The sequence below is a fragment of the Anopheles merus genome, chromosome 2L (assembly GCF_017562075.2).
Source record: "Anopheles merus strain MAF chromosome 2L, AmerM5.1, whole genome shotgun sequence".
Lineage (NCBI taxonomy): Eukaryota > Metazoa > Arthropoda > Insecta > Diptera > Culicidae > Anopheles > Anopheles merus.
This window is the reverse complement of record NC_054083.1, coordinates 12,358,830-12,382,116: the sequence shown is the minus strand read 5'-3', so window position 1 is coordinate 12,382,116 and position 23,287 is coordinate 12,358,830. Positions and strand designations below refer to the sequence as shown.

General features: G+C 42.5%; 3 protein-coding genes and 1 long non-coding RNA gene across 6 annotated transcripts in view; 2 read left to right on the top strand and 2 right to left on the bottom strand.

The window, feature by feature from the left end:
- The first annotated feature begins 2,071 nt into the window (after positions 1-2,071).
- Positions 2,072-3,066, top strand: LOC121593410 (proteasome subunit beta type-1). The gene is made up of 2 exons (XM_041915726.1): positions 2,072-2,272; positions 2,373-3,066. Exons 1-2 carry the CDS (start codon positions 2,190-2,192, stop codon positions 2,983-2,985), a joined length of 696 nt encoding a protein of 231 aa, XP_041771660.1. The 5' UTR covers positions 2,072-2,189; the 3' UTR covers positions 2,986-3,066.
- A 143-nt stretch (positions 3,067-3,209) lies between these two features.
- On the bottom strand, positions 3,210-5,053 carry LOC121593411 (endothelial differentiation-related factor 1 homolog). The gene is made up of 3 exons (XM_041915727.1): positions 4,675-5,053; positions 4,240-4,400; positions 3,210-4,143 (listed from the first exon to the last, which is right to left on the bottom strand). Exons 1-3 carry the CDS (start codon positions 4,802-4,804, stop codon positions 3,991-3,993), a joined length of 444 nt encoding a protein of 147 aa, XP_041771661.1. The 5' UTR covers positions 4,805-5,053; the 3' UTR covers positions 3,210-3,990.
- Positions 5,054-7,013: 1,960 nt separating this feature from the next.
- On the bottom strand, positions 7,014-7,351 carry LOC121592430. The gene is made up of 2 exons (XR_006004665.1): positions 7,286-7,351; positions 7,014-7,180 (listed from the first exon to the last, which is right to left on the bottom strand). It is a non-coding gene; the product is annotated as an uncharacterized LOC121592430 (long non-coding RNA).
- Positions 7,352-8,721: 1,370 nt separating this feature from the next.
- LOC121592417 (tyrosine-protein kinase Abl) overlaps positions 8,722-23,287 on the top strand; it is a 33,049-nt gene continuing 18,483 nt past the window's right edge. For all 3 annotated transcript variants that reach the window (XM_041913841.1, XM_041913840.1, XM_041913842.1), the window contains exon 1: positions 8,722-9,125. In XM_041913841.1, coding sequence (XP_041769775.1) covers positions 8,981-9,125 — 145 coding nt within the window. In that variant the 5' untranslated portion in view covers positions 8,722-8,980. The remainder of the gene's footprint in view (positions 9,126-23,287) is intronic.

Genomic DNA, 23,287 nt, shown 5'->3' with positions numbered 1-23,287 from the left:
CAACACCAATGACCATTGCTCAAATCTCACTTGCTTCAGTGCTGGTGGTTTCCGTTGGAGTTTAGTATTTAAACAATCGTATCGCCGTTCTAGTTCTAGCGATGCATAACTTCAATGCGAAACCATACAACAGTACAGAGGAAATGAGAAAGCTCTCCTCCAAGCGATGAAGCTCAACTGGCTGGGGTATCCCACCAACAGATAGCGCCACCAGCTTTTTTGCTATTTTTAGAATGCATGAGTCGTTTGGCGTCTGCTAAACGAAGTCTTTCTATATTCCGTTTAGGTAGAGAACTTGAGTCGTTTAGAAGCCGTTTAGTGGTCGTTTAGTGGATTTGTGGCACTTAGGTATGGAAAAATAGTTTACACTACCGGTTCGAGGGTTGAAAAATATCGCCACAGAGTTTTGCATTAAAGTTTTTTGTTATACAATAGGTATCTTTTGCACACATTTAATGCAAAATGCATTAAGAACATTAAAGAAATTCAAAAAGAGCATAACATATTTCAAAATATTAAAATATTTGCGAAAAACACATGGAGCTGTCAAATTTAGAGGAATCGCGTACTGCGAATTCGCGTATATCGAGTATCGCGTACTGCGGATAATTGCTGTATTCCGTTTAGGTCAAGGTGGAATGTATAATGAGGTGTAGTTATAGCGCTTTTGGCGATCCCCCCCCCCCCCCCCCTGGGCTCCGATTTTGACAGATGGTTTTCCGCTTGCACATGTATTGATGGATTGTTTACGTTTTGCATGGTCAATATTTGGTGGAGATCAATTTGGGTGAATATTTTAGTTTATTAGAACACAGCCCGTAATTTAAAATGGAGATTTTCCTTCCAGAACAAGAAGCGTTCGCCAAACTCGGAAAACTAACTGTCAGTTTTCTTCGTCGATTCTTCTTCCACCTAGCTGTCAAAACGGGCTTATAACTTGTCCTGATATCTTTACGGTCCTTGGTTTAGGTTGAAATTTTGAGTCGTTTAGAACCGGTTTATTGGTCGTTTAGTGGATTTGTGGCACTTGGGTAATTTTTAAGAAGTTTGAATAAAGAAAAAAAACATTCGATACCCAAGCGCCACAGATTAAGCTTAAACGACTGGAAAATTGAATATCCATAGAAAAAAAATGAAAGCTCCACAGCTTCATTGGTTTGATTAATAGATGGCGTATTACAACTCATCATTATATTGCTATCCTTTTCTTGCAATGTGTTTCGACAAGTTGCATTTTATTATGACCTATATAGCCTTCTAACTTTCTGAGCAAAAATCTATATAAATGGTCGTGTGGTTAGATACGTGGGTATCAACACCAATGACCATTGCTCAAATCTCACTTGCTTCAGTGCTGGTGGTTTCCGTTGGAGTTTAGTATTTAAACAATCGTATCGCCGTTCTAGTTCTAGCGATGCATAACTTCAATGCGAAACCATACAACAGTACAGAGGAAATGAGAAAGCTCTCCTCCAAGCGATGAAGCTCAACTGGTTGGGGTATCCCACCAACAGATAGCGCCACCAGCTTTTTTGCTATTTTTAGAATGCATGAGTCGTTTGGCGTCTGCTAAACGAAGTCTTTCTATATTCCGTTTAGGTAGAGAACTTGAGTCGTTTAGAAGCCGTTTAGTGGTCGTTTAGTGGATTTGTGGCACTTGGGTTTTCTTCGTCGATTCTTCTTCCACCTAGCTGTCAAAACGGGCTTATAACTTGTCCTGATATCTTTACGGTCCTTGGTTTAGGTTGAAATTTTGAGTCGTTTAGAACCGGTTTATTGGTCGTTTAGTGGATTTGTGGCACTTGGGTAATTTTTAAGAAGTTTGAATAAAGAAAAAAAACATTCGATACTTTCCCGATTATCCGCGGATTCGATTTGGTTCTGGATCGGATGTTTATCATTTTGTTATGTGATTTGCTCATGATTTTTTTTGTTTTACATAATTTGGAGATTAAGGAATTTAAAAAAAAAAGCTGAGTTCTGTTTAGTGATTTTCATAAAATCTCATCAGAACGTAGTGTTCCACCCATTCAATTTGTACATCTCTACTCATGAAGAAACGTCAAGCATTTCCTTCAAAACGTCTCTGTTTATTTCGCACAGTCACTGAAGAAGAAGAAACAGAGCATTCGGCAACGAACAGATCGGTGAAATTTTATTTGTGGTTCGTGTAATTTACAGCAATAAACATGCTTGGAATCGAGAATTTCCCTGAGTACGAAGTGCCTGGAGCACGTAAGGTGCAGTTTTATCCGTACGAATCTAACGGCGGGTAAGTTGAATGGCATCGGCGGCACCTCCGCGTACTCCCTGCCATTGTTAGGTTAAGAGGCCCGGAGAGAGAATGACTCGGATTTTATTGCCTCTTCCAGGAGTGTTGTAGCTATAGCCGGCGAGGATTTTGCCGTAATTGGTGCGGACACTCGGCTCAGTTCCGGCTACTCGATTCATACGCGTACGCAAAACAAACTGTTCCGTCTGTCGGACAAAACCGTGCTGGCGTCCACCGGTTGCTGGTGCGACACGCTCGCACTGACCAGCTTGGTGAAGGTGCGGATGCAAATGTACAAGGATCAGCATCAGAAGAACATGTCCACACCGGCCGTTGCCCAGATGCTGTCGATTCTGATGTACAACCGTCGGTTCTTCCCGTACTACGTGTCGAACGTGCTAGCTGGATTGGACCAGGACGGAAAAGGTGTCGTCTACAGCTACGATCCCATCGGCCACTGTGAAATGACAACGTACCGGGCGGGTGGATCAGCCGGACCATTGTTGCAACCGGTGCTGGACAATCAAATCGGCCAGAAGAACATGCTGAATGCGGATCCGGAACCGGTCAAAATGGAGAAAGCCATCTCGATCATCAAGGACACGTTTATTTCAGCCACGGAGCGTGATATTTACACGGGTGACTCCGTTATCATCAACATTATTACTAAGGATGGCATCAAGGAAGAGACTCTGCACCTCCGAAAGGATTAGAGCGTTGATTGGTATGGTCAATAAAGGGGGTTTCAATTCTTTTCGATGAATAAACATGTAAAATTCATCTTTCTCTTCAAATTCAAAGTTTTCTATTATCGTTTGAGCGTAAATGTATAATTTTACGTTTCTCAGTTTAAAATTGATGGAAACGGGATCAACCAAAAAGTATTCTTTCAACTGATTCTTACCAAATGACAACCCTTGACGTTATTACTTGGAAGTAGAGAGTAATGAGCACAAGTATATTTCAAAATCAAATGTTATACAGCAAAAGACCAATAGATGCATGACGGTTCTTTGAGGCTACAATAACCCGTTCAACAGCAGCAGCGTCCAATAAAATTGCTTTTGTGGTCTGTAGTCTGCGACTCGCGAGTAATTTACTCCATTAACAAAAAAAGAACATCGAATGACGCTTTGTTCTACACAAAACACATTTGGCTGAACTGCTGAAATTTGTACCAATCAAACTGGTTTGTATTTAAATTGGAAAAGGTTTTTAACATTCAGTTTGAGTGTGATGCGACGCGAAACCGCAAGCCTTAGCCATACAATCATCGTCGTGCGTACAAGAAAATGCCGATTTAAATATTTTATTTTCCGACCTCTTTAATGAAGCCGCAAAATGCGTTCTGTATCTCTGTTGCTGTTACCATGACACCAAACACACGGCGGCATGTTTATAGTATCAAGTGTTATTTTCGAAAGCTGTGCCACTACCGCTCACCGTACCGAGTGGTGCTGCACTGATTTAGGGAGGCCTGCACTTCTTCTCGCCGTAAATGATCGTGTCTACACAGTGGTGATATAGCATTTTCAGTCGGTTTTCGCCTTTCCCTGCATTACACCGCCGCCAAAAAAGTTATGGTGCTTCATCCCGCAGTGCTTCTCTTAAACGTTACAACTATTAAATGGGGCCTCCCGCCTTTGTTGGTGCGCTGTACACAGGTGCGTTGAGAAGAACCAGCGAGCAGACGAGCGATTCTACTGCCTCCCGACATCTCACTTCTTACCGGGAGGCAACATGGGTGTGCCGATATCCTTACCGCGCAGCTTAATGCCGATGATGCGCTCAATTTTGCCCAAGATCAAGTTGTTTGGAATGCCACGGCCCGCCTCGTAGTCGTTAACGATTTGTGGCTTTTCACAAATTTGCTGTAGGAGTGAGATTGAGCGAGATACACGATAAGCATCATTGGACGCATCCAATTGGGTGAGCCTTCCGAACCACGAGCAAAATTGTACCCTTACCGTAGCGAGATCCTTCTGGCTCAGTCCCTTCGCCTGACGGCCCTGCATGATTAGCTTCGCAACGGACGGTGCAAGCGTTTTGTGGCGCAATTCGTCCGTTTCGCGATCCAGTTTGGCTGTATTTTTAGCCGCAACATGCTGTTTGTTGGTTCCAGCGTTGACTGAAAAGAGAGGAAAATAAATACAGAATTAGCAAAAAAATGTAGCAAAACCAACGACAAGCACATGGCATGCGGTGTCATGCTAGAAAGTTAAATATAAATTGCATCATATTAGGGGGGTGCCTGCGTGTAAAGAGCCCACCATGCCGCTTGACAAGCGGACATGCCGGAAAACATCACTGTTTTGCTCAGCACATTGTTTTGAATTGCGTTCGGAAAATAAGGTCACCCTTAACGCTTGCCCACCCGAGGCCGGCCTTCCCTCAGTACTTACATTTCTGTGTGGTCTCCACTGGAATTCCTTGACGACGTGCCTTATTGATGGCCGATTCAGTCTTTAGTGTGGCCGCTTTTGGAGCCTTTTTACGCAATACGGTCACTGTGTCCCAGTCGCTTTCCGACATCTTTGCACTGATTGGCTTCCGTTCGACTTATATCGCACAAATTAACACAGAAAACAAGTACACGAACACACAAATTGCTGAGCGCGGCTTAGCAAGAGATCAGGTTGAGTTGGAGCAATAGGAAAATAAAGTCAGTGCGATTCCAAATTTAGTCTTTGCGTTGCTATTTCTCTCTTTGCTGCGAGTTTGCTTCAAATCGAAGGAAAATGAAGATTCGACGTTTCTAGAATTGCAGGATCTGACAGTTTGACGTTTGTTTGCTGAAGCATTATCGACGGGTTAGCTCATGTAATGCCGGAACACGATTACAGTCAGCTGCCGAATATTGTGCTAAAAATATCACGAGAGCTAAAAAAATCGCTGGTACCATATTTTATTATTATTTTCGCGTATTTCACTGCTTTTATCGAGGAATTTTTCAGATATCAAGTTTATTACTTCAGCTTAATTTTTGGTATGTTTAGTTGGCTCTCACTGGTTGAACTGCGAATGTTTTTGAATTATTGAATTTTTGATTGGCACGCTTTTGCCCTGTAAAAAATCCGCAATTTCGCTACTCAAAACAGCATTCGTGTAAACAATGCTGTATATTTCTTCAACTTGTTCTATAAACAAGTTCATTTCATTTCAAGTGATTTGACATGACGATACGATGGTAAAATAAAGATGTCATTGACATTTCCGATCAACGTTAAACAATTTAAACTCAAACAGGGAAAGAAGACGGATAAATATTTTAATGATTTTGATCTGATCAGAACAAATAAACTTGTTGAAAAAAAATTGTAAAAGCTGGGATTCAATTACAAATTACGAAATATTTAATTTATATGCGAAATTAATTCTCAAACTCATTATGATATAGTTGGTTACCTTCTATACTATGTTGCTAGTTGAAATCCAAGGACTCAAGTAATGTAGAACGATTTGACGAGTACCCTAAAGTTCTTTAGATCAGTTTGAAAGCCCTTTTAGATTAATAATTATTTTAATGAATTTAATTATGAAACGGGCTGGTAATCACAGGAAAATTATTAATTAGTTCATTAATTTTACAGGAAAATTATGAATGCTTCTAGTAAATATACATGTTTGAGGGTTTGATGAAATTTCAATGACTTTCTGCTGTCAAATGAAATCCAAGAGGGCCAAATCGTTGTTGACTAATATTTGACTTCGTTCCATGACATTTATTGCTTTAATCCCTTCTGTCATATCGTTCGTATTCAAATGTCAAAGCAGAAAGTGGCGAATGAACCTGCCAGTTGTGTAGCGATCAATTAATTTTCCATTCAGCTAGCTTCAACATCAAGCCCACAGAGGCCACCGATACACTGAAGAAGAAAAGAAGCAAGTGAACGCAGTGCGTGCTACGCGTTCGATTAGAGGATTCCGTGTTATTTTTTGCGTGACACATCTGGTCAATGCATAAACTAAACGGCGTGCCCCTTCAGAATGGCTTAAACGCAACGGTTGCTCACGGACAGACAAGAAGTTTCCTCGCCTCCGTGCGCTTGGGCCGTTCCGGTCACACACAGTCGTACTCGGCTGCTGTGTGAAGTGTGGAGAGCGCGAAGAAGAAGCGGTGGGTGGTGGCGGTTGGTTGCCAAGGTTGTGCGGCAGTGGAAAGGGAGATTCGCTTTTTTCCCACTGTAAGACGGCACCAGGGTGTGTGGAGCGTAAGTGTTGGTAGTGGTTTGTGAAAGAAGAATCATGGAAGCTGGTGGTGGTGGTGGGACCGTGAGGTGGGAGCGTGGCAGGAAGGGAGGATGAAAAGTAAAGCTAGGAAACGAAATCATTGGCATCATTAAAAGAACAAGAAGAGCACGGAAAAGCAAACCTTTCCTAGCCCTTTGGCTACATTCTGCTGGAAAACAAAAAAAGCACCTTCTCGCGTGAAGTGAAAGATTCTGCCGGAGAGTTTATATTACTAAATGTGGAGGATGAAAGGGGGTGTACCTGGAACCGGGATAGTGAAGAGACGAGGAAGTATGCAGGTTTTTCACCCCTTCCGGGTGCGCGCGGCCAAGAAGTGCGATGAAAAACGTAGCAAGCGGTGGCGCTGGCGTGTGAAAACGGTTGTCTTCTTCCTAATCTTTATCGTGCGGATGCTTTTTTCACCAATAATCGGGAGAGAAATTCCGATCAAAAATGCATAGGAGGAGGAAATGCAGTGTGTGTGTGTGTGTGTGTGTGGTGTGTGTGTGTGTGTGTGTGTGTGTGTGTGTGTGTGTGTGTGTGTGTGTGTGTGTGTGTGTGTGTGTGTGGTTTTTTTTTTTGATAAGAAAATGTTTGAATGGAAGGTGAGGCAAACATCTAGTTCCAATTCCAGTTTCAGTGGCTTTCATTGAAGCGGCTTCATCAAAGCAACCATCCCTAGAGGGATAGAAACAAAAGATGAAGATGTGTATGCAAAGAAATGCTGGAAAACGTATGAAGTAGTCTTTTTTTGTGTCAATTTGTCACGAGTAACGGACTTACAGTCTTTCGCTTGTGGGTTTTCATTTGCTCCAGATGAGGCTGTGTGTGTGCGTCTGTATATGTATTTCCATCTTTTCTGCCTTAGGGCAAACCACCTCCTCATCGCCACACTCCATCCATACAGGGCTACTGGAATTGATGCACTTGTGCAGAGCCAGGGAACATACCACACCACCACCGCCACTTGCATCAGCTTCGGAAACTTTGGAGACACAATCTCTCCAGTGTAGCTGTAGGTTGAGATAGCAAAAGAGAGAAAAGCGTATGGATAGGTGGAAAAATATTAGCAGACAGGAAGTGATTTTCTTTACTTCCTCCACCTCCCACCCCACACGAGGCAAACAGAATTTGGCAAAGTTGCAGCGAACGTGCGTCGCGCAGTAGGCGATGGGTGCGAGGAGTTAGACGTCGTTGCTCTTTCCTCTTTTGTTTTCCCTCTTTTCTTTGCACGAGTTTCGCAAACTCTCCCGCACCACCGCTCGCTATGGTTGCGAACCATCTGTCGGCGTAGAATTGCTAAATGTGTCGCGTCCTTCTTCCAGCAGGATCAGCATCTCTCCCGCGGCGGCATACTGTTCCATCCCAAAGCGCCTAGACGCAGGCCGAATTTTCACCGTAATGTGAAGGCGCAGCGCACCGACGATTAAATGTGTGGCTGAACACTTTTCTTTCTGCCCCCACCACCGGAAGTGTTTACGCTCGTGCCCGCTTGCGTGTGTGTGTGTGAAGTTAGTGTGTTGGTGTGTGCGCACACAAACGCCGAAGTGAGTGTATGTGCGCAAGAGTGTAGTGGTTGATGGTGGAGTTGTGTGCGGCACACGGTTCATCTCAGCAAGCGTCGTAGCAGTCAGCAGCAGCAGCAACGGCCATCAACGGGCCTGTATTATTTTGTTGTTGTTGTTCCTGTTCCTCTTTTGTGCCCGCTACGGTGAAGAATGTGAGGCGGCCCCAGAAAGCCCCACAGCAGCAACAGCATTACAGTGTGGAGTGATTTTTCGATATCTCTCTGCCGAAAGTTAGCAGAAAGCAAGTGGAGCAAAATAGAGTGTGTGTGTGTGTGTGTGTGTGTGTGTGGAAGTGTGCGCCGCGTACACAATTACGCTCAGCCGCTCGGTTGGGGGCTAAGGTGGAAAACGGTGAGAATAGGAAAAAAGGGAAGAAATCCATAGAGGGGGGATAGAAGAGTAAAGGGTGTGTGAGGAGGAAGAAAAGTGTATTCGAGCTCCTTCCCGTCGGTTTAACGCGCGTGTGTGTGTGTGTGTGTGTGGGTACGGTGGGGTATGGTGGTGTTGTTTTTCTCATACTCTGTGTCTATCACTGTATGCGGGGTCCGCGTCTGATAGAATCATTAGTGCGACACATGTGAAGTGTATGTGTGAAAGTGTGTATGTGTGTGTGTATGCTTGACGCCGTATACAAAACACACAAACATACAGGCAGAGAAAAGGAGAAAGAGTGAGAGAGAGAGAGAGAGAGAGAGAGAGAGAGAGAGAGAGAGAGAGAGAGCGAGAGACGTGGGCCCTTACAATCAGTCCGCCGGCATTACGCGTAATCGCGTAGCCGTAGAAGCGGTACCCGAACGCCCCGAGATAAGCGCCGGCTTCTTCTTCTTCTGCAGCTCGTTGGTGGTCGATTGTTAGAGGGCCACGCCAAAAAGCAGCATCCGTCTACCGCCCAGTCTGGTGTGCCGGGGCAATGGGTGCCCAGCAGGTGAAGGAACGTCCGACCGGAACTATCTCTACCCTCGGAGCCGGCAGCTCGATCCGGTCCAGCCGCAGCAAGCCCCGCTCGTCGAAGGATGCGCGAACGCTCGGCTCAAACATCTTCACCGAACACAGTGGTAAGTGTGTCTGGTGGTGGCAGTTTATTTCTTTTGTGCTCTTTTCGCGTCCACTGTGACCTGTTTGAACATGATTTTACCGATACCGATATGGTAAACGAGCGACTCAGAGTACAGAGTAGCGTAAAAGAAAGCATGAGTCACGGAGTCGTCGAATTGCTCGAGTTTAAGTTTCACGAAAAATGGATCGACAACGAGGATCGAAGATAGTGGAAAGAAAAAAGAAGAAGACAAAAATGCTCACGCTGTCACAAAGCATGTCGACACAGCAGCGGCAACAGTAACAGCAACAGTGTGAATGAAGCATAGCAGTAGGCACTGACAGCGCCCCGTACGCTGTTCAGATTTGGGATTGTGTATTTTCTCTGCAGCTTTCATTCATCCTACAGTAAATACACGCACGCACGTACGCACACCAGCACACGCGATACGGCAGCGAGGGGAACAGCATCAGCGCTACATGTGTGTGCCTGCTTGTACTGCGCTGCTGCGCTCCCGGAACGAATGATTGTTCCCGTGTGCGCATCTCCTCGGCCGACGCGCCGTCCTTGTCCTTGGACCGCACAAAGGGAAGGGAACCGGAAAACAACAACGGCACGGCCGTGTTCCCTGGAGAAGGAAACACACCTACAACATTACACGTGGGTGTATGTGTGCGCGAAAGATGCACACCATCATGCAATAAAGCAGCAGCACGATGCTCGCACACACGGACCCAGCCGCCAGCATCTTTGGCAGTGCAGGGCGGGTAGTGGCTCTATCCGCTATCATCATGGTTGGGTCGGACAGTGCACCAGGGGAATAAAAATCGAAAACCGACAACAGAGTGGAGGCCAAGATGCAGGAATAAAACGAAACACACGCTTATCGATTGACCGTTTTCCACCCCGCGCCTCGAGCGGTGCTTCATCTGGACGGGGACGCGGTGTTTGTGTGTACGTGTAGGAGGCTGCCGTACATGTGCCTTCAGTTGGTGTGTATAGAAACTTTTGGGTAGCGGCGCACCAACGCCCAAGGCACGGCAGTAGGGTTAGGAGTTGCGGGCGAGCGCTCGCAAAGGGCGAAATAATGCCGGTTCCCCCTGTTATTTTTTTTTCCTACTTTACAATACTTTCAACACATTACAGCGGGAAGCTGGGCCTGTTTGCGCCCTCTGCACTTCTCGGGAGGATTTTGAATTAGATAGATTTTTGAAGCAGTTGTGCCTTTTTTTCTCTCTCTCTCGTGAGCTATTCAGCTTTGCCCAATGTCGGATCGGTATTGTTTATCGATGGGTAGGTTATGAGGATGTCTGTGATCGTAGGGAAAAAGCATATGTCTGGAGCGCATGACATTTTATGGCAGAACTATCATAATTTACCCTGCAGTGAGGGATAGTTCATTTTGGTTAGTACACACCACGCACCGTTAATTAGATGTATTCGAAAAGATAGTGGTCATTTTCTCCTAATAGCCATTTTCTCTTTTCTCGTTATCGTTGCGATCGATGATTGATGTTTTTTTTTAAATTTTGGAATATATTTAGCATGCATAATAATAAAACAAAATTATCGTTTTGTTATGAGTAAACTGAACGCGTCCTCACACCTGGTGGTCGTATTGAAAAATCAGATTTCCGACCCATTTGTGTAGTTTAAAACAATGGTGCTTTTGCCAATGGTGGCGATGTACAGTCTGTTCCCGAGTTACACGGTTCTCGACTTACGGATTCGGAGATACGCGGTTTTCTAAATTTGACAGATAAAATGTCAAATCATTACAATTTGATTCAAGTTAGGTATAAATAGCATTTTTGCTAACAAATTGAAACCGCTTAAAAGCCAGAAATATTAGAACTTTCTGCACGAATCATATCAAATAAATGATAAAGTGTATAAAAGTACTAAATTAAATAAAAAACTTCGAGTAATCAATAGCATTTTAGTCAAAAATGTCATTTTGTCATGAAATGAATACATGAATTGTCATTATACATGGTGATGAAAATGATTGCGGACCTTTAACAAATGCTCAGTGTTATATCGTTAAAGGGGTTACCGAGTTATTTTTCAATGTGTAAAACATTTTTCATTGATTGCGAGATGTTTTTCAACAGCTGTCAAAAATTGTAGTTGTACCACAATGATGTTTCAGTTCTTCCACATGATTTTCAACACGACTCAAGCTGGATTGAGTTTGACATTTCCTTGAAATCCAGTGTTGAAAATCTTGGAGGCGGTGAATATAGGGTTTTCTGAGTCACTTTCGAATGTGCACATAATTATTCACCGCATTCAAGATGTTTTTCAACAGCAGTCATATTGTGTTTTTGCTTCAAAATAAATTTTCAGTTTTTACACATGATTTTCAACACATAATAAAGGACTGTCAAACTCAATCCAGCTTTGAGGCGTGTTGAAAATTATGCTGATAAAATTTAAAATTATTTAGATCGAAATGAAATATCAGATTAATGTGGATTAACATATTACACGTGGTGAATAACAATGTTTTCATTCGAACAATGTTGTTACAACAATAACAATGTTTTCGCTCTGGGCCCCAAATTAACATTTACGTAAACCTTCATTGAATCTAAACGGTTCTTCTAAACATTTTGCTAAAGAAGATGAAAATACTCTGAATTAAAACTCGTTATCTGTATCCATAAAAGTATTTCTACATGCTGTTAGAGTCTATTTAAGCACAGATAGTTTTTTTTAACAGAATTCCCTAAAGCGCGAATGTATTAATAAAAAAAGCATGTACGGTAAACATACAAACCTATTTTATTATTATTTACCTTATTTTTATCATTTTCAATCGCTAAACTAAGATAACGTAGCAACAGCCTTGGCCCAATAGCTTGATTAATATTGTCATAGGAATGAATCACTGCAGTAATCGGATATAAAAGGTATGAAATTCTGGCGAATCTCATTCGTCCCGCTTCTATGGTTTTATCGCCTACACAGATGGTAAAAAAGACTTTTTAATATTGTACCAACATCTGTCCGTCGGAAGAACATTTTTACATCACAAACAAAACGTCCTCTCTGCGTATTTGCTAAAGACGGGTTGAAGGCACTTTTGTTTAGCTGTCGCATGGGGAAGGGTCTAATTGATATTACACCCCTGCCGTTTGATGCATTTTTGTGCTCAATCTTTGTTGCAGATTTGTTTACGCATGAATTGAGGCTCGTTGCCTTCGTCGCGCAAATGCATGAAAGTGCACTCAGAACGCCAAACGGTGAATAGCAGCAGCAGCGCGTTCCATGGACACACCACTACACGAATGCAGCAAGCAACGGTTCACACACAAGTACCAATTGGCTGCTGCGGTAATTACTATCACACGCTTGAATGTCTTGCCGCTGGGCCACAACAGGGACCTGCGCTCGGTGTTGGTGCGGCTGTTTGGCGAGGGCAACTTCGGCAGGTTTAAGAGAGAGAGGGAGGACTTACTTAGGTGGGCCACTGACAGTCACATTCAAGACACTTTTTGTTTTGCCTGCTCCAATGGCCGCGCAAACCAAAGCCGACGACGGCAAAGAGCTCTGCTGCTCCAATGTACCCTTAAAGGTGCCAACCTCCTCCATCCCAATCGCATCTCTCGCTCTCTCTCGCCATATGCCCGCGTCATCAATGCTTTTGGAAACGATATTTGAATGCATGCGAGACTTTTTTATATCATTACAAGGGGGAGATTTACGTATCTCAAGAGTGAGTGGTATGAAAAAGCAATGTACGTTCCACCTGATACCATCCATAGACCTTAGAGTGAGAAGAATTCACAGCAATTGTCTCAATATTTGCCATTTGTTATACTTCATTTTTTGCCTTCGTCTCGTTCATTCACCGCTCCAAACCATCTTCAACCCCTCTCTGGAGCGGACGATCATTCGTCGTCGTCTATCGCTCCTGGGATGGTTGGGTGACGCTGTCCGCCCTAATTGAGCGTGGTTAAATGGGATCGAGAATCCAATTAAACATTCGGCATCGACGTTTGGGAATAAAAAGTATCGTAATACACCCGCGGAAGCGTCTACAACCGCAGCCAGACGATCCAAGACCATCCTGTCGGCATATTGATGTCGTTCGATCGTATTTTTGAAACGTTTCCAAATATGTGGATATGCAATGGTGGACTGTTCGTCTCAATCCTATTTCTACCGTTTGCTCTGGGAGAAATGTCGATTGATTTGCACTGCCCTACGACGTTAACCTTTCGAAAGTTTAAAATAAGGTTTAGGTGATTTAAAAATAATGTTTCGTCTAACAAAAAATGAGCTATATTTTTAATGGCTTCGGAAGAGATGGGCTTCTTGTGACATTTCCACTGGGCAAAACTCGGGATTTTATTTATAAACTGAAGTTACCTTTGAAATGGATTTTTGTGTTAGTCAGATGGCCATTAGAATCGCAAAATAATGCACAAATTATGAACCTTCCGTGCACTCATGACTCGCTTGAATCAAACATTAAAAACCTCCCCATTGTCGTCATCGCGAGACGAGACTTTTTAGCAGGCATAATTTTCCGGACAATTTTCTTTCATTTGTTAGCGATTCACCAGTTGAAGCACTCCACAGTTTCATGCGTTGTCCAAATGCCGGCTACCTTTTCAGACAAAGGCTAAACAAAGCATCTCACAAGGGAAGTTGGTACGCCGCGCGTGTACATGCGCGTCATGTAGCCGTGGTTGTGTGCCTTCTACTTCTTGTTGTTGTCGTCCTCGTTGCACCGTGGACGTGTTGGTGATGGTTGTTGGCTTGCGGGGGTTGAAGCCACCCTAATTCAGCGTCTAGTACGCCAGGATGGATGTAAACTTGCACTGGAGAAAAAGAAGATGTGTGCGTGTGATACGAAACGGTGTGCGTGCGTATGCGGTTACAACTCGTTGCCGTCGTAGTCGTCGTCAACACTACCGGGAGCAACTGTGCGCAGAAGCAGCATTTTCTGGAAAAATGTAGCAGCAGCCACTTGTACAAGAAAGAGGTCCTTACTGAGTTTCTGTACGCTTGTGTTGGTGTGCCGTATCGTTCAGCCGGTACTACGTTGTTTCCGGTGAATAAATGCGTTTTTGGAATAACTCTTTCGGTGAGGGGGCGAAAAAAAAGGAACTGCACGACAAATATGATTGTTGCTAAGTTTTACTACAAAATTCTATAAGCCATATCATATTTCAAACAGTAACTAAAGCTCACTGGACAATTTTATTGGGATATTACCAGTTCTATTCTGATTTTGACACGCTCCGAGTCGGGAAAATGAGCTTACAAAGGAAACCTCTCATATCAACGCAAAAAAAAACTCGTCGACTCTACGTCGAGATGACTCGATTGCAATACAGGGTTTTCCAAGCCACTTCATTGTTGAAACTGAAAATTTCAATCACGTTAAATGTATGCTGAAGGCTGCACGGGTGAATTCAAGTCTGAAAAGCCAGTTCAATACAAAAAGTTTTGTTTTAAAATCGTTAAACTATTTTTCAATATCGGTATAAGCCATTTCGATCTGTCAGTTTGGCGGGCTCTCGCCACTATGGAATAGAAGGAAATGCAATACGTCAAAATGTTCAATGATTGGTGGTTTGTTTTCTTTTAGCATTGAAAATGTGTTTTAACGTGCAAACAACAATTATTAAATTCATTAAAACTAATTAAAACTATTTATAGTTTTGTTTATTTGATGGTTTCTATACTGTATTCGTTGGGATGATGCAGAAAACCTCACTCACTGAACATTTTGACGTAATTTATTTCTTTCTATCCCATAGTGGCGAGAGCCCGCCAAACTGACAGATCGAAATGGTTTATACCGATATTGAAAAATAGTTTAACGATTTTAAAACAAAACTTTTTGTATTGAACTGGCTTTTCAGACTTGAATTCACCCGTGCAGCCTTCAGCATACATTTAACGTGATTGAAATTTTCAGTTTCAACATTGAAGTGGCTTGGAAAACCCTGTAATAGATGCTTGGGACAGCTTGGATAATTAAACTACCTTTACTTCTACATGGCTGATTCATCGAAGTATGGCTCAATACGTATTTTCAGGTCCCTATCCATTAGAGACTGAAGTAAGTGTGAGGTAATAGTATCAACCAATGATTCGAATTAGAAACGTCGATCTTTAATTCTGATACAACCTACCGAAAAAAATGTATCTATCTTTCACACGCAATAGAACAATATTCTCATCGGGATGCGTGGATGTGTTGCTGTAACTAGGTCTCAAAGACGCACTATGTTTTAAGTTTACAGCTTTAGTAATGATCATCACCATAGGCTAAATTAATCTAAACCGATTATAAACGCCAGGAAATATAGTGTGTTTTGATGAAGAAGGCTAATTCCTTTGCATTGGCTATCCTTCCATGCCAAAACCAAAGGGAATCCTAATAATAATGTGCTATTACTGTGGGTTAGGCAATAATCATAAACTTCTTTACTTCTAGAAGGAGAAGAATAAGAAGAATTATTTAGCGAAGTGATTACTGCCTTGTTGGTCTTATGACTGGCCTTATAGACTGATTAGTTATTTAGGGGTTTATGGAGTTATACTTTACAAAAAGTATATTAAAAGTAAAAAAATGCGTTAAAAATAACCGAGATTCGCACTACTGAGATCTCGGGTATGATCTCGGTTAAACCTTTTTAACCGAAAATCTCGGCTAAATATGAAAATGACTGCTCACGTGTTTAACCGAGATTTCAGTTTGGGAAAAATACCTTATCAGTAAACTTGGAGATTGGGGGATATTGCTCATTATTGGGTTCTCATAGCCTAAAACAGTTGCATTGTTTCGATACTTTGTTGCGATAATAAACTATGTCCGGGAATAACGATTTATTCTGGATAGAAACCTTTATTTGTACCTAAAGCACATAAGACGCTTCCACCGCTGCAGCACTTGGCTCAAGTTGTTTTCGCACACATCACAAATTCATCACAGTAATGGAAAACTATGAACAATTTTGTATTTTTTTCTTAAACCTCCATATTATCGGGAATGAAAGATCGATTACCGAATCGGGATGTACAATAACTCTTCTTCTGAATAGGATTGATGCGATATAATCTCCTATGTCTTCCGTTATACGGATCCATAATCAGTGTTTTAACTGAAGATATCAGAATTAGTCAGAAATTTTAAGATTTTTTTAGATATCAAAAAGTGTGGTAAAGCAGAATGGTTTCGGCATTATTTTTAACCGAGATCGTGAAATATTTTTAAGTGTCTAGAATTAGAAGTATGTACATATCGAATCTGTGCGAGTGACTGATTCGAATATTTGCAATGAAAGAGTTAAATTAAATCTTAAAAAAAAGTTTATTTAAAGTTGTCATATACTGCGAATTTGGTTATTCGCAAGCAAAACATGTTCTGGAGTTAAATTTCGGTGAGTAATGTGTCTTTCTGCAACTACTATCGGCACACAGCACTTTTTTACTCTTAGAGCGTGAGTTGAAGATTTCATCAACCATTTTAACTCATTTCATCAATTCCGTATGGATCACTCTAAAGGCAACATTCAAGTTACTGTAATTGAGAATACAGTTATTATTATTTTAGGATGTCATCAATTTGTATTAAGCTACGATTGCATCTGTTCTAGCTGTTGTTGTTTGTTTGTCTATGTTTGTATACTTTGTTCCAAATGACTTCATTCCTCGCTTTTTTTAACTATCTTAAATCTATTTCATTTTATATAGAATACATTCTTCTTTGGTAAACATTTTTTGCAAGCATTTATCTTATCCCGAAACATTTTCTAGAGTATTGTATTCCAAAAAGTAAAATTTACCTTTGTTATTTACATCAAACAGATTATCTTTTTTACGCTTCATTGATTGTGTCAACAATATGTCAAATAAATTGATTGTTGGACTGGTTCAACTAAGGAAACCTTTCCGTTTTGATGCTGGTTTCTGTATATCGTCGATATAACACGTTTTCTGTTACATGAAGTGCGTTTTGCGGTTTGTGTGCATTTCACAAGCTGTTGTCACATGTTTCTGGAAGCAGTGGCCCTGTGGCTAGGATTAGTTACATGGGAAATAAGGCAGGTTGTATAAACAATCCATACCGCACACTCACTTGCATAATATTGCTTACTTCCTGTGAAGCCTTAAATATGCTCCCGTATCTAACTTATGATACAACCATACGATGGCAGAATGACATTATTCAGGCCTTACCTTTAAATTCCAAATGTTTGCACTGCAAAATGTGATCGACTTTTCTCGCAATGCTTTGGTGTTTTTTTGTGAGTATAATAAAATCAACCACTAACAAATAAAATGTTCTGCGTTGATTAAATATTGATTCTTGGGTCCCCTATTGCGAAAGCAGACGGAACGAACTGTCCAACACAGCGCTTACCGCTGTTTTATCCGCTAGAGGCTTCAGTGGCAGAAGACAACAGCTGTCCAATGTGATAGGAAAGCTTCACAGGTAGCAACAACAACATCAGCAGCACTTGCATATCTCGCAACATAAGGGAGAGAAAGAGAGATAGAAAGAGAGAGAGAGAGAGAGAGAGAGAGAGAAAGAGAGAGGGAGATAGAAAGAGAGAGTCGGTTTATGCCTAGAGTTTATCCTTATATGGTATTCCAAGCGTCCTGGTGGTGTTGTACGTAATGAATCCGCAAAAGTGGGAGTGAACGAGCGTAGGTTGCGAACGACGGAGACAGCTAGACCGATAGGCGAGCAGGATCGGCCAAGGCAGGATTGCTAAAAAGACTAAGGCACAACGGGAACAAGCATCGGTGCTCGGAGGGGAAGAGCCCATCATCATCCTCATTCAAGGACAACCGGCAATGTTCATGCAAAAGTCTTCGCTAAAGAGAAAGGGCCGGGTTTGGGACTGGCTGCATTGAAACGGTGTCAAACTGCATTTTTATGAAAGATGGTTGTGTGAAGATATCCTTTGCAAAGGGAAAGCTAATCTAATGAGAATTTAATGGATGCTGCTCTGTACAATTGGACACGCCTGCTCTATTTTCGTTGATTCAAGTTCACAGTGGCTTCCTCCTTTTTGGGTAATCCAAATATAGCATTGAACGTTATAATGAACTGCCTTACCTAACCTTAGCATTAAACAGTCGCTGCTTTTACCTAAACTTCACAACGATAGTGTAATTTCGCTCTGTCCAATTGCACCATACGCTGATGTGGCCCCAAGTGGTGGTAAAAATGTTGGCACCTATTTTTAAATATTGTTAGCGCCAACCTTTGCTTGAATTCTGCTGCGAGTGAGTGTGCTACCCCATGCAAAGTGTGTTACTGCTTTGGTCACTTTCACCGTGCCTCGTATTGAAATGGTGTTTTTTTTTTCTTCTTCTTATGCCAAAATTTTCTGTCAGACCCAAGAAATATGTCCCAGCATGTTTAATTACACAAACAAAAAATCCTCCCCAGTCGCGGCACGCTACGAACCGCGAAGAGAAGCTCTCAATCCGTGTCTGCAGATGTGTGTGCGGGAACAGAAACGGCATTTGCTTCTGGTGTCGCGTCGTGTATGCTTTGGTGAGCCATTTTTAAAATACCACCAGTCAATTAGCCAGCCAACGCAATGGAATCGTTCGGTTGTAATCTTGATCCGATCGGGAAAAGAATTGCGCCAGAGAGGAGTAGGTTTACATACCGAAACAAAAAGCAAAAACCAACCCGTAGACGAATTACATGCGCAATTTACGCTGCACAATCGCTGTTCTTCTTGCGGCTTGGCATTACCACTTGTGCGTGCGATGACTTTATGTTTGTTGAAATAATTTACACTCCCCGCCGGGCAATGCAGGAATGCGTAATAGTGCATCAATTATTTTTATCTGCTCCGATGGCTGGCTGCTGGTTTGAAATTGTAATGATTTTAAGCGTGTTGTTTGCTTGCCTGCCTGGCGTTGTTTTGCTGCTGTTTGTTTGTTTTTTTTTGCAAATCCAACAGAGGGTTTAACTGTTAAAATGGTTTAACTCGGGCCCATTTTATGCAAGATGGCATAAGAATTGTACGTTTTGATCATTAGCCGTATGACAGCTTCGAGGGGGCGGAAAAAATCTCGCCCACAACTGTTTGACGAAAGACATCTCCTCTCGTTTTATGACCCAAAGCTCAAGTGTGATGTAACAACTTTCTATGCTTCTATTTGGCGTTTCCGAATGGCCCTTCCGTATTTCGCCACCCTCGTTCCTTGAAATATTAATCTGTTTTGATTGGTGACAAGAGGCTAGCTACACGGCCGGCAATGAGGTTTGCTCTTGGCAATGGCTACAGCAACATCAATGTGGTTGGGCTACAGTTTCGTTCCAATCCGTTACTTTTGCCTTCCCTACCCCCTCTCACATGGGCAGTAGCACTCCTCCACTCACGGAATGAACGGAGCCGGCCGGCAAACGCTTGCTCCATCCTCCACCCAGATTCTAGCGAACGGGCGGAGAATCAAGATTGATGGTTTCCTCACGGAATGCTCCGAATGCATTATCGTGAGCGTATGCACATACACACGCTAGAGTTGCTTGCGCCACACAAATGTTGTAGCACACACATGCAGGCGGCACTTTCGTTAAGAAAGGGGAGCAGAGAGGGTGCGAGGGATAATATTTCGTTTTCGGTGGCCACTCTCGTTACGGCCTTTTCTCGTTCTCGTTCACTACATTCTGTATGTTTGTGTGAGTTCAATTTCCTTTCTGCCGGCAGGATGATGGAGGAACGAACCGCTAGCCACATTTCGGTTACACATACCTTCCGCCGGTTCTTATGGATTGGATTGGGTATGTTTCATGTCCAGCCGGCAGCACGGTTGGTGGGTATGTGCGCACTGTTGTTAGGATGGTATCCGATGAGGGTGGGGGTCTCCTGGTGTGGAAGTAAGTGTTATAATTGACGAGAAATGGTGGTGGTACCGGGGAGGAGACGCGACCCGGCCAAGGGAAGAACCGTGACCCAACCGTGTGTTGTGTGCCGTTAGTGGGAAAATCTTCTCCAGCGTTCTCTTTCCCGCCTTCCTGGACACGCGCTTGCTGTTGTCGAAGATCAGTTGAACAAACGGTAATGGGTGTGTTCCGAGGAGGAAATTCAAATAAACAGTGTAAAATATGCTAACGGAAATCACGCTTAAGCTGCTGCAGCCACATACCGGGCGGGTGCTACCGGAACATACATAGCAACAGGGTCGAATCGTATCACAATTCCATCGCTTTTGTTCGTTCCTGCAATAAAGTTGGAGGTCTTTAACGAACATACAGCTTAAATCAGATCAGCCGGACGGTAAAACTCTTGCTGGGAACGGGAAAAAAGGCAAACACATTTTGGGATAGTTAGAGCAGTTGAATAGTTGTGTACATATAGTCCGGCAAACAATGAATTGTTGTGTTTCATTATAAAACCAGGACAGTCTATTTGGAAAGACGTGCCTATAATCAAAAATATCTCCACGCCCAATGGGATCAATCACCCGATCTTAGAATGTAGAAGCTTTATAGTAAAATTATTACAGTTACGTATATTGAATTATACAAATGTCTTTAGTTTGTGTACTTCTGTAGAACTTTTTAGACGGATATGATGATGATGATGATAGGTCCCACCTCATATCTCAACACAGGTTTGAGAAGGACCAATTATCGCAAGATATTAAATATACTGGTATGTTTTTATTCTTTTGCTTATTCAAATAACCATCGAGCAAGTGGTGTGATCAAAGATGCGGTTGCACAGAACAATAGCATGACAACAAAGGCATTTCTGTATTTAAATCGAATATACTTGCTTATTATTACTAGGCCGGTCTCATGGTACAGTCGTCAACTCGCACGACTTAACAACATGCCCGTCATGGGTTCAAGCCCCAAATAGACCGTGCCGCCATACGTAGGACTGACTATCCTGCTATGGGGGGAAAATCAATAAGTCACTGAAAGCCAACCCCACAAGTGTGTTGGCAGGCCTTGACCGGCATCGGTTGTTGAGCCAAAGAAGAAGAAGATACTTGCTTAAATCTGTTGAGGAGATGAGGAAAGATGAGTTTTGTAATCGATAAGGACTTTTAGAGTAATGCATTACGGCTGTAACCTAGCTCGTTTTACATCATCCGGTATTGTTCTCACTGCTATGATTGGTTTAGCTTATGTATCTCTTGTTTTTTGTTTTTCTTTTTGACGAAACGACCTGCTTGATCATGTCAGCTTTGACATGGTTTCTATACTTATTAGTTCATCTATCATTATTACATTAAATAGTGCAGCATATAAATTTAATTAACAGCAATAATTATTTTTTATAAGAATAAAGCAATAACTTAACATTTTGCTGTATTTAAAAAAATTTAATTCATTATTTTTTAAAATAAATTATAATGTGCTGACATATTAATTCGACAAACGCCTGTTATGTGTTAAATGAAGACGTAACAATGATAAAAATTGTTTTCAAATTATTTACGATTTTATACCAGTGATACAAGACAATGATGAACGAAAAGTTCAATTTAAATGTACTTTTAAATACAATTAACCAACAATTTCCATCAGTGGTGTTACGAATAGTCTGGAAAGCACATACAGTGGACAAGTCTATGAATTCCTCGAATGATACTGTGCTGTGTTGCTGCGACCCTGTAGAACATCATCACACTAGCCTTCTTTCGCCTGCAATGTTCCATAATTTCTGGCCTTCTTCATTTTCATCTTGCGTGTGTACTAATTCGTGACATTATGTGCAAATGTGCCAATTGGGAGAAACCTGTGAAACGAAAATCATCAATCTCTCCTCAGCTGCTGCTGCTGCGCTGCCTCATGATGATGATGTGGGAACGTGTTGCGTACGTTTCCTTGCGGTCATAACAACGTCAGCGGCGGCGTCCGCACCGTGGATCGCGTGTCATTCGCGTCCAAACGCAGTCATCCCTTGGGTCGGTAATATTGCACACGGGGCGGATGGGGCGAACAGGGCTGGTTGAGCAGCAGGCCCAGCAGGCTTGTGAGAATTTCAAACGGAGGCAATTGCTCAAAACCCCCAAAGCACAGGAAGCCACTATCGCGGGGCACCGATTTGATTTTGTGAAGGTTACGTCATGTGGATTGTGTACGTGTGTGTGTGTGTGTGTGCGTGCACTTTTTTATCGCCTGTTGTATCATAACACAGGCTAACTACCATTTGAAATGCCTTTGCCCCGGTGGGAAGAACTGATTTTCTGTTGTGTTGGCTGTTGTTCGCCGTTTGAACCGCCCGCCGCTCTTGGTAGCAGCGGTCAATGTGAATGTGAATTTGTTGTTATTGAAACTTCATCGTTTCGTCGTTGTACCCGGAGGTGTGTAGTACTGACATGGCGGTTTATTTTGGGTTTTGTAAAAAACAACATAAAAAAACTAACAAAATTGCTACACAACCTTGCTTGTCAGCAGTCGGGAAAGGGAGCCTTGTTTGGTTTCCGTTGTTGCGTTGAAGTGCGGGAAGTGAGACTACATCATGTGTCCGTTTTCCGGCAATGAGCTTCAAGTAGAGCTATCCAAGTTGAACTATCTAGTTCTTGATCAATATTCGAAAAGAAAACAATATTGGATAGCTCATTTGAGAATGACGAATTAGCTACAACTAGGAATCTTCTCTGCGGAGACGCTGCGGGGTACAACGTTGTGTGTCCCATTGAGTAATGGTGGTGTCTTATTTCATCTCCGGATAGTAATGGCACATACTCCATACACCAGCCAAAGCAGTGCAGTGAGATGACGTGAGAGTCGGCTACTCAATGTTTATAAAGTGGTTCCCACCGATTTGTTTGTGTACTTTGGCCTTAGTGACGTTGCAACGATAGTAGCCGTCGCGCCCCACAGTAGTAGCGTTTTTGAGGGGTGGGATTCTGTTGATGTTTATATTTACACATCAGCCAAAGGAAGACTGTAGCCGGCTTGTTGTGTTGGCTTGGCTAAGCAGGCCGGTAAAACAGTGGCGAAGAGTAACGCTTCATTATTTGACTTTGCCATCTATCGTTGTTGGAGCTATTTCGCCCATTGCAAGCGCAATGTGTGCACATGGAGGTTGAAGTGTAACGGTTTCCCCAGATGAACTATAGAAAATAGGTGAGCTATGTTGCAGTAATTAGTTTTTCTCAATGTTTTTAAATCCAATGAGTGTGTCTGCAAATACAATTTAGTACTCTATATTGAGAACAAACATG

Excerpts from the sequence above, each read along its gene's own strand:
- LOC121593411 (XM_041915727.1), bottom strand. The coding sequence starts at position 4,804 with ATGTCGGAAAGCGACTGGGACACAGTGACCGTATTGCGTAAAAAGGCT. Across the intron at positions 4,401-4,674 it reads AGTGGAGACCACACAGAAAT|TCAACGCTGGAACCAACAAA; the intron begins GTAAGTACTGAG and ends CTCTCTTTTCAG. Across the intron at positions 4,144-4,239 it reads GCCAGAAGGATCTCGCTACG|CAAATTTGTGAAAAGCCACA; the intron begins GTAAGGGTACAA and ends TCACTCCTACAG.
- LOC121593410 (XM_041915726.1), top strand. The coding sequence starts at position 2,190 with ATGCTTGGAATCGAGAATTTCCCTGAGTACGAAGTGCCTGGAGCACGT. Across the intron at positions 2,273-2,372 it reads CCGTACGAATCTAACGGCGG|GAGTGTTGTAGCTATAGCCG; the intron begins GTAAGTTGAATG and ends TGCCTCTTCCAG.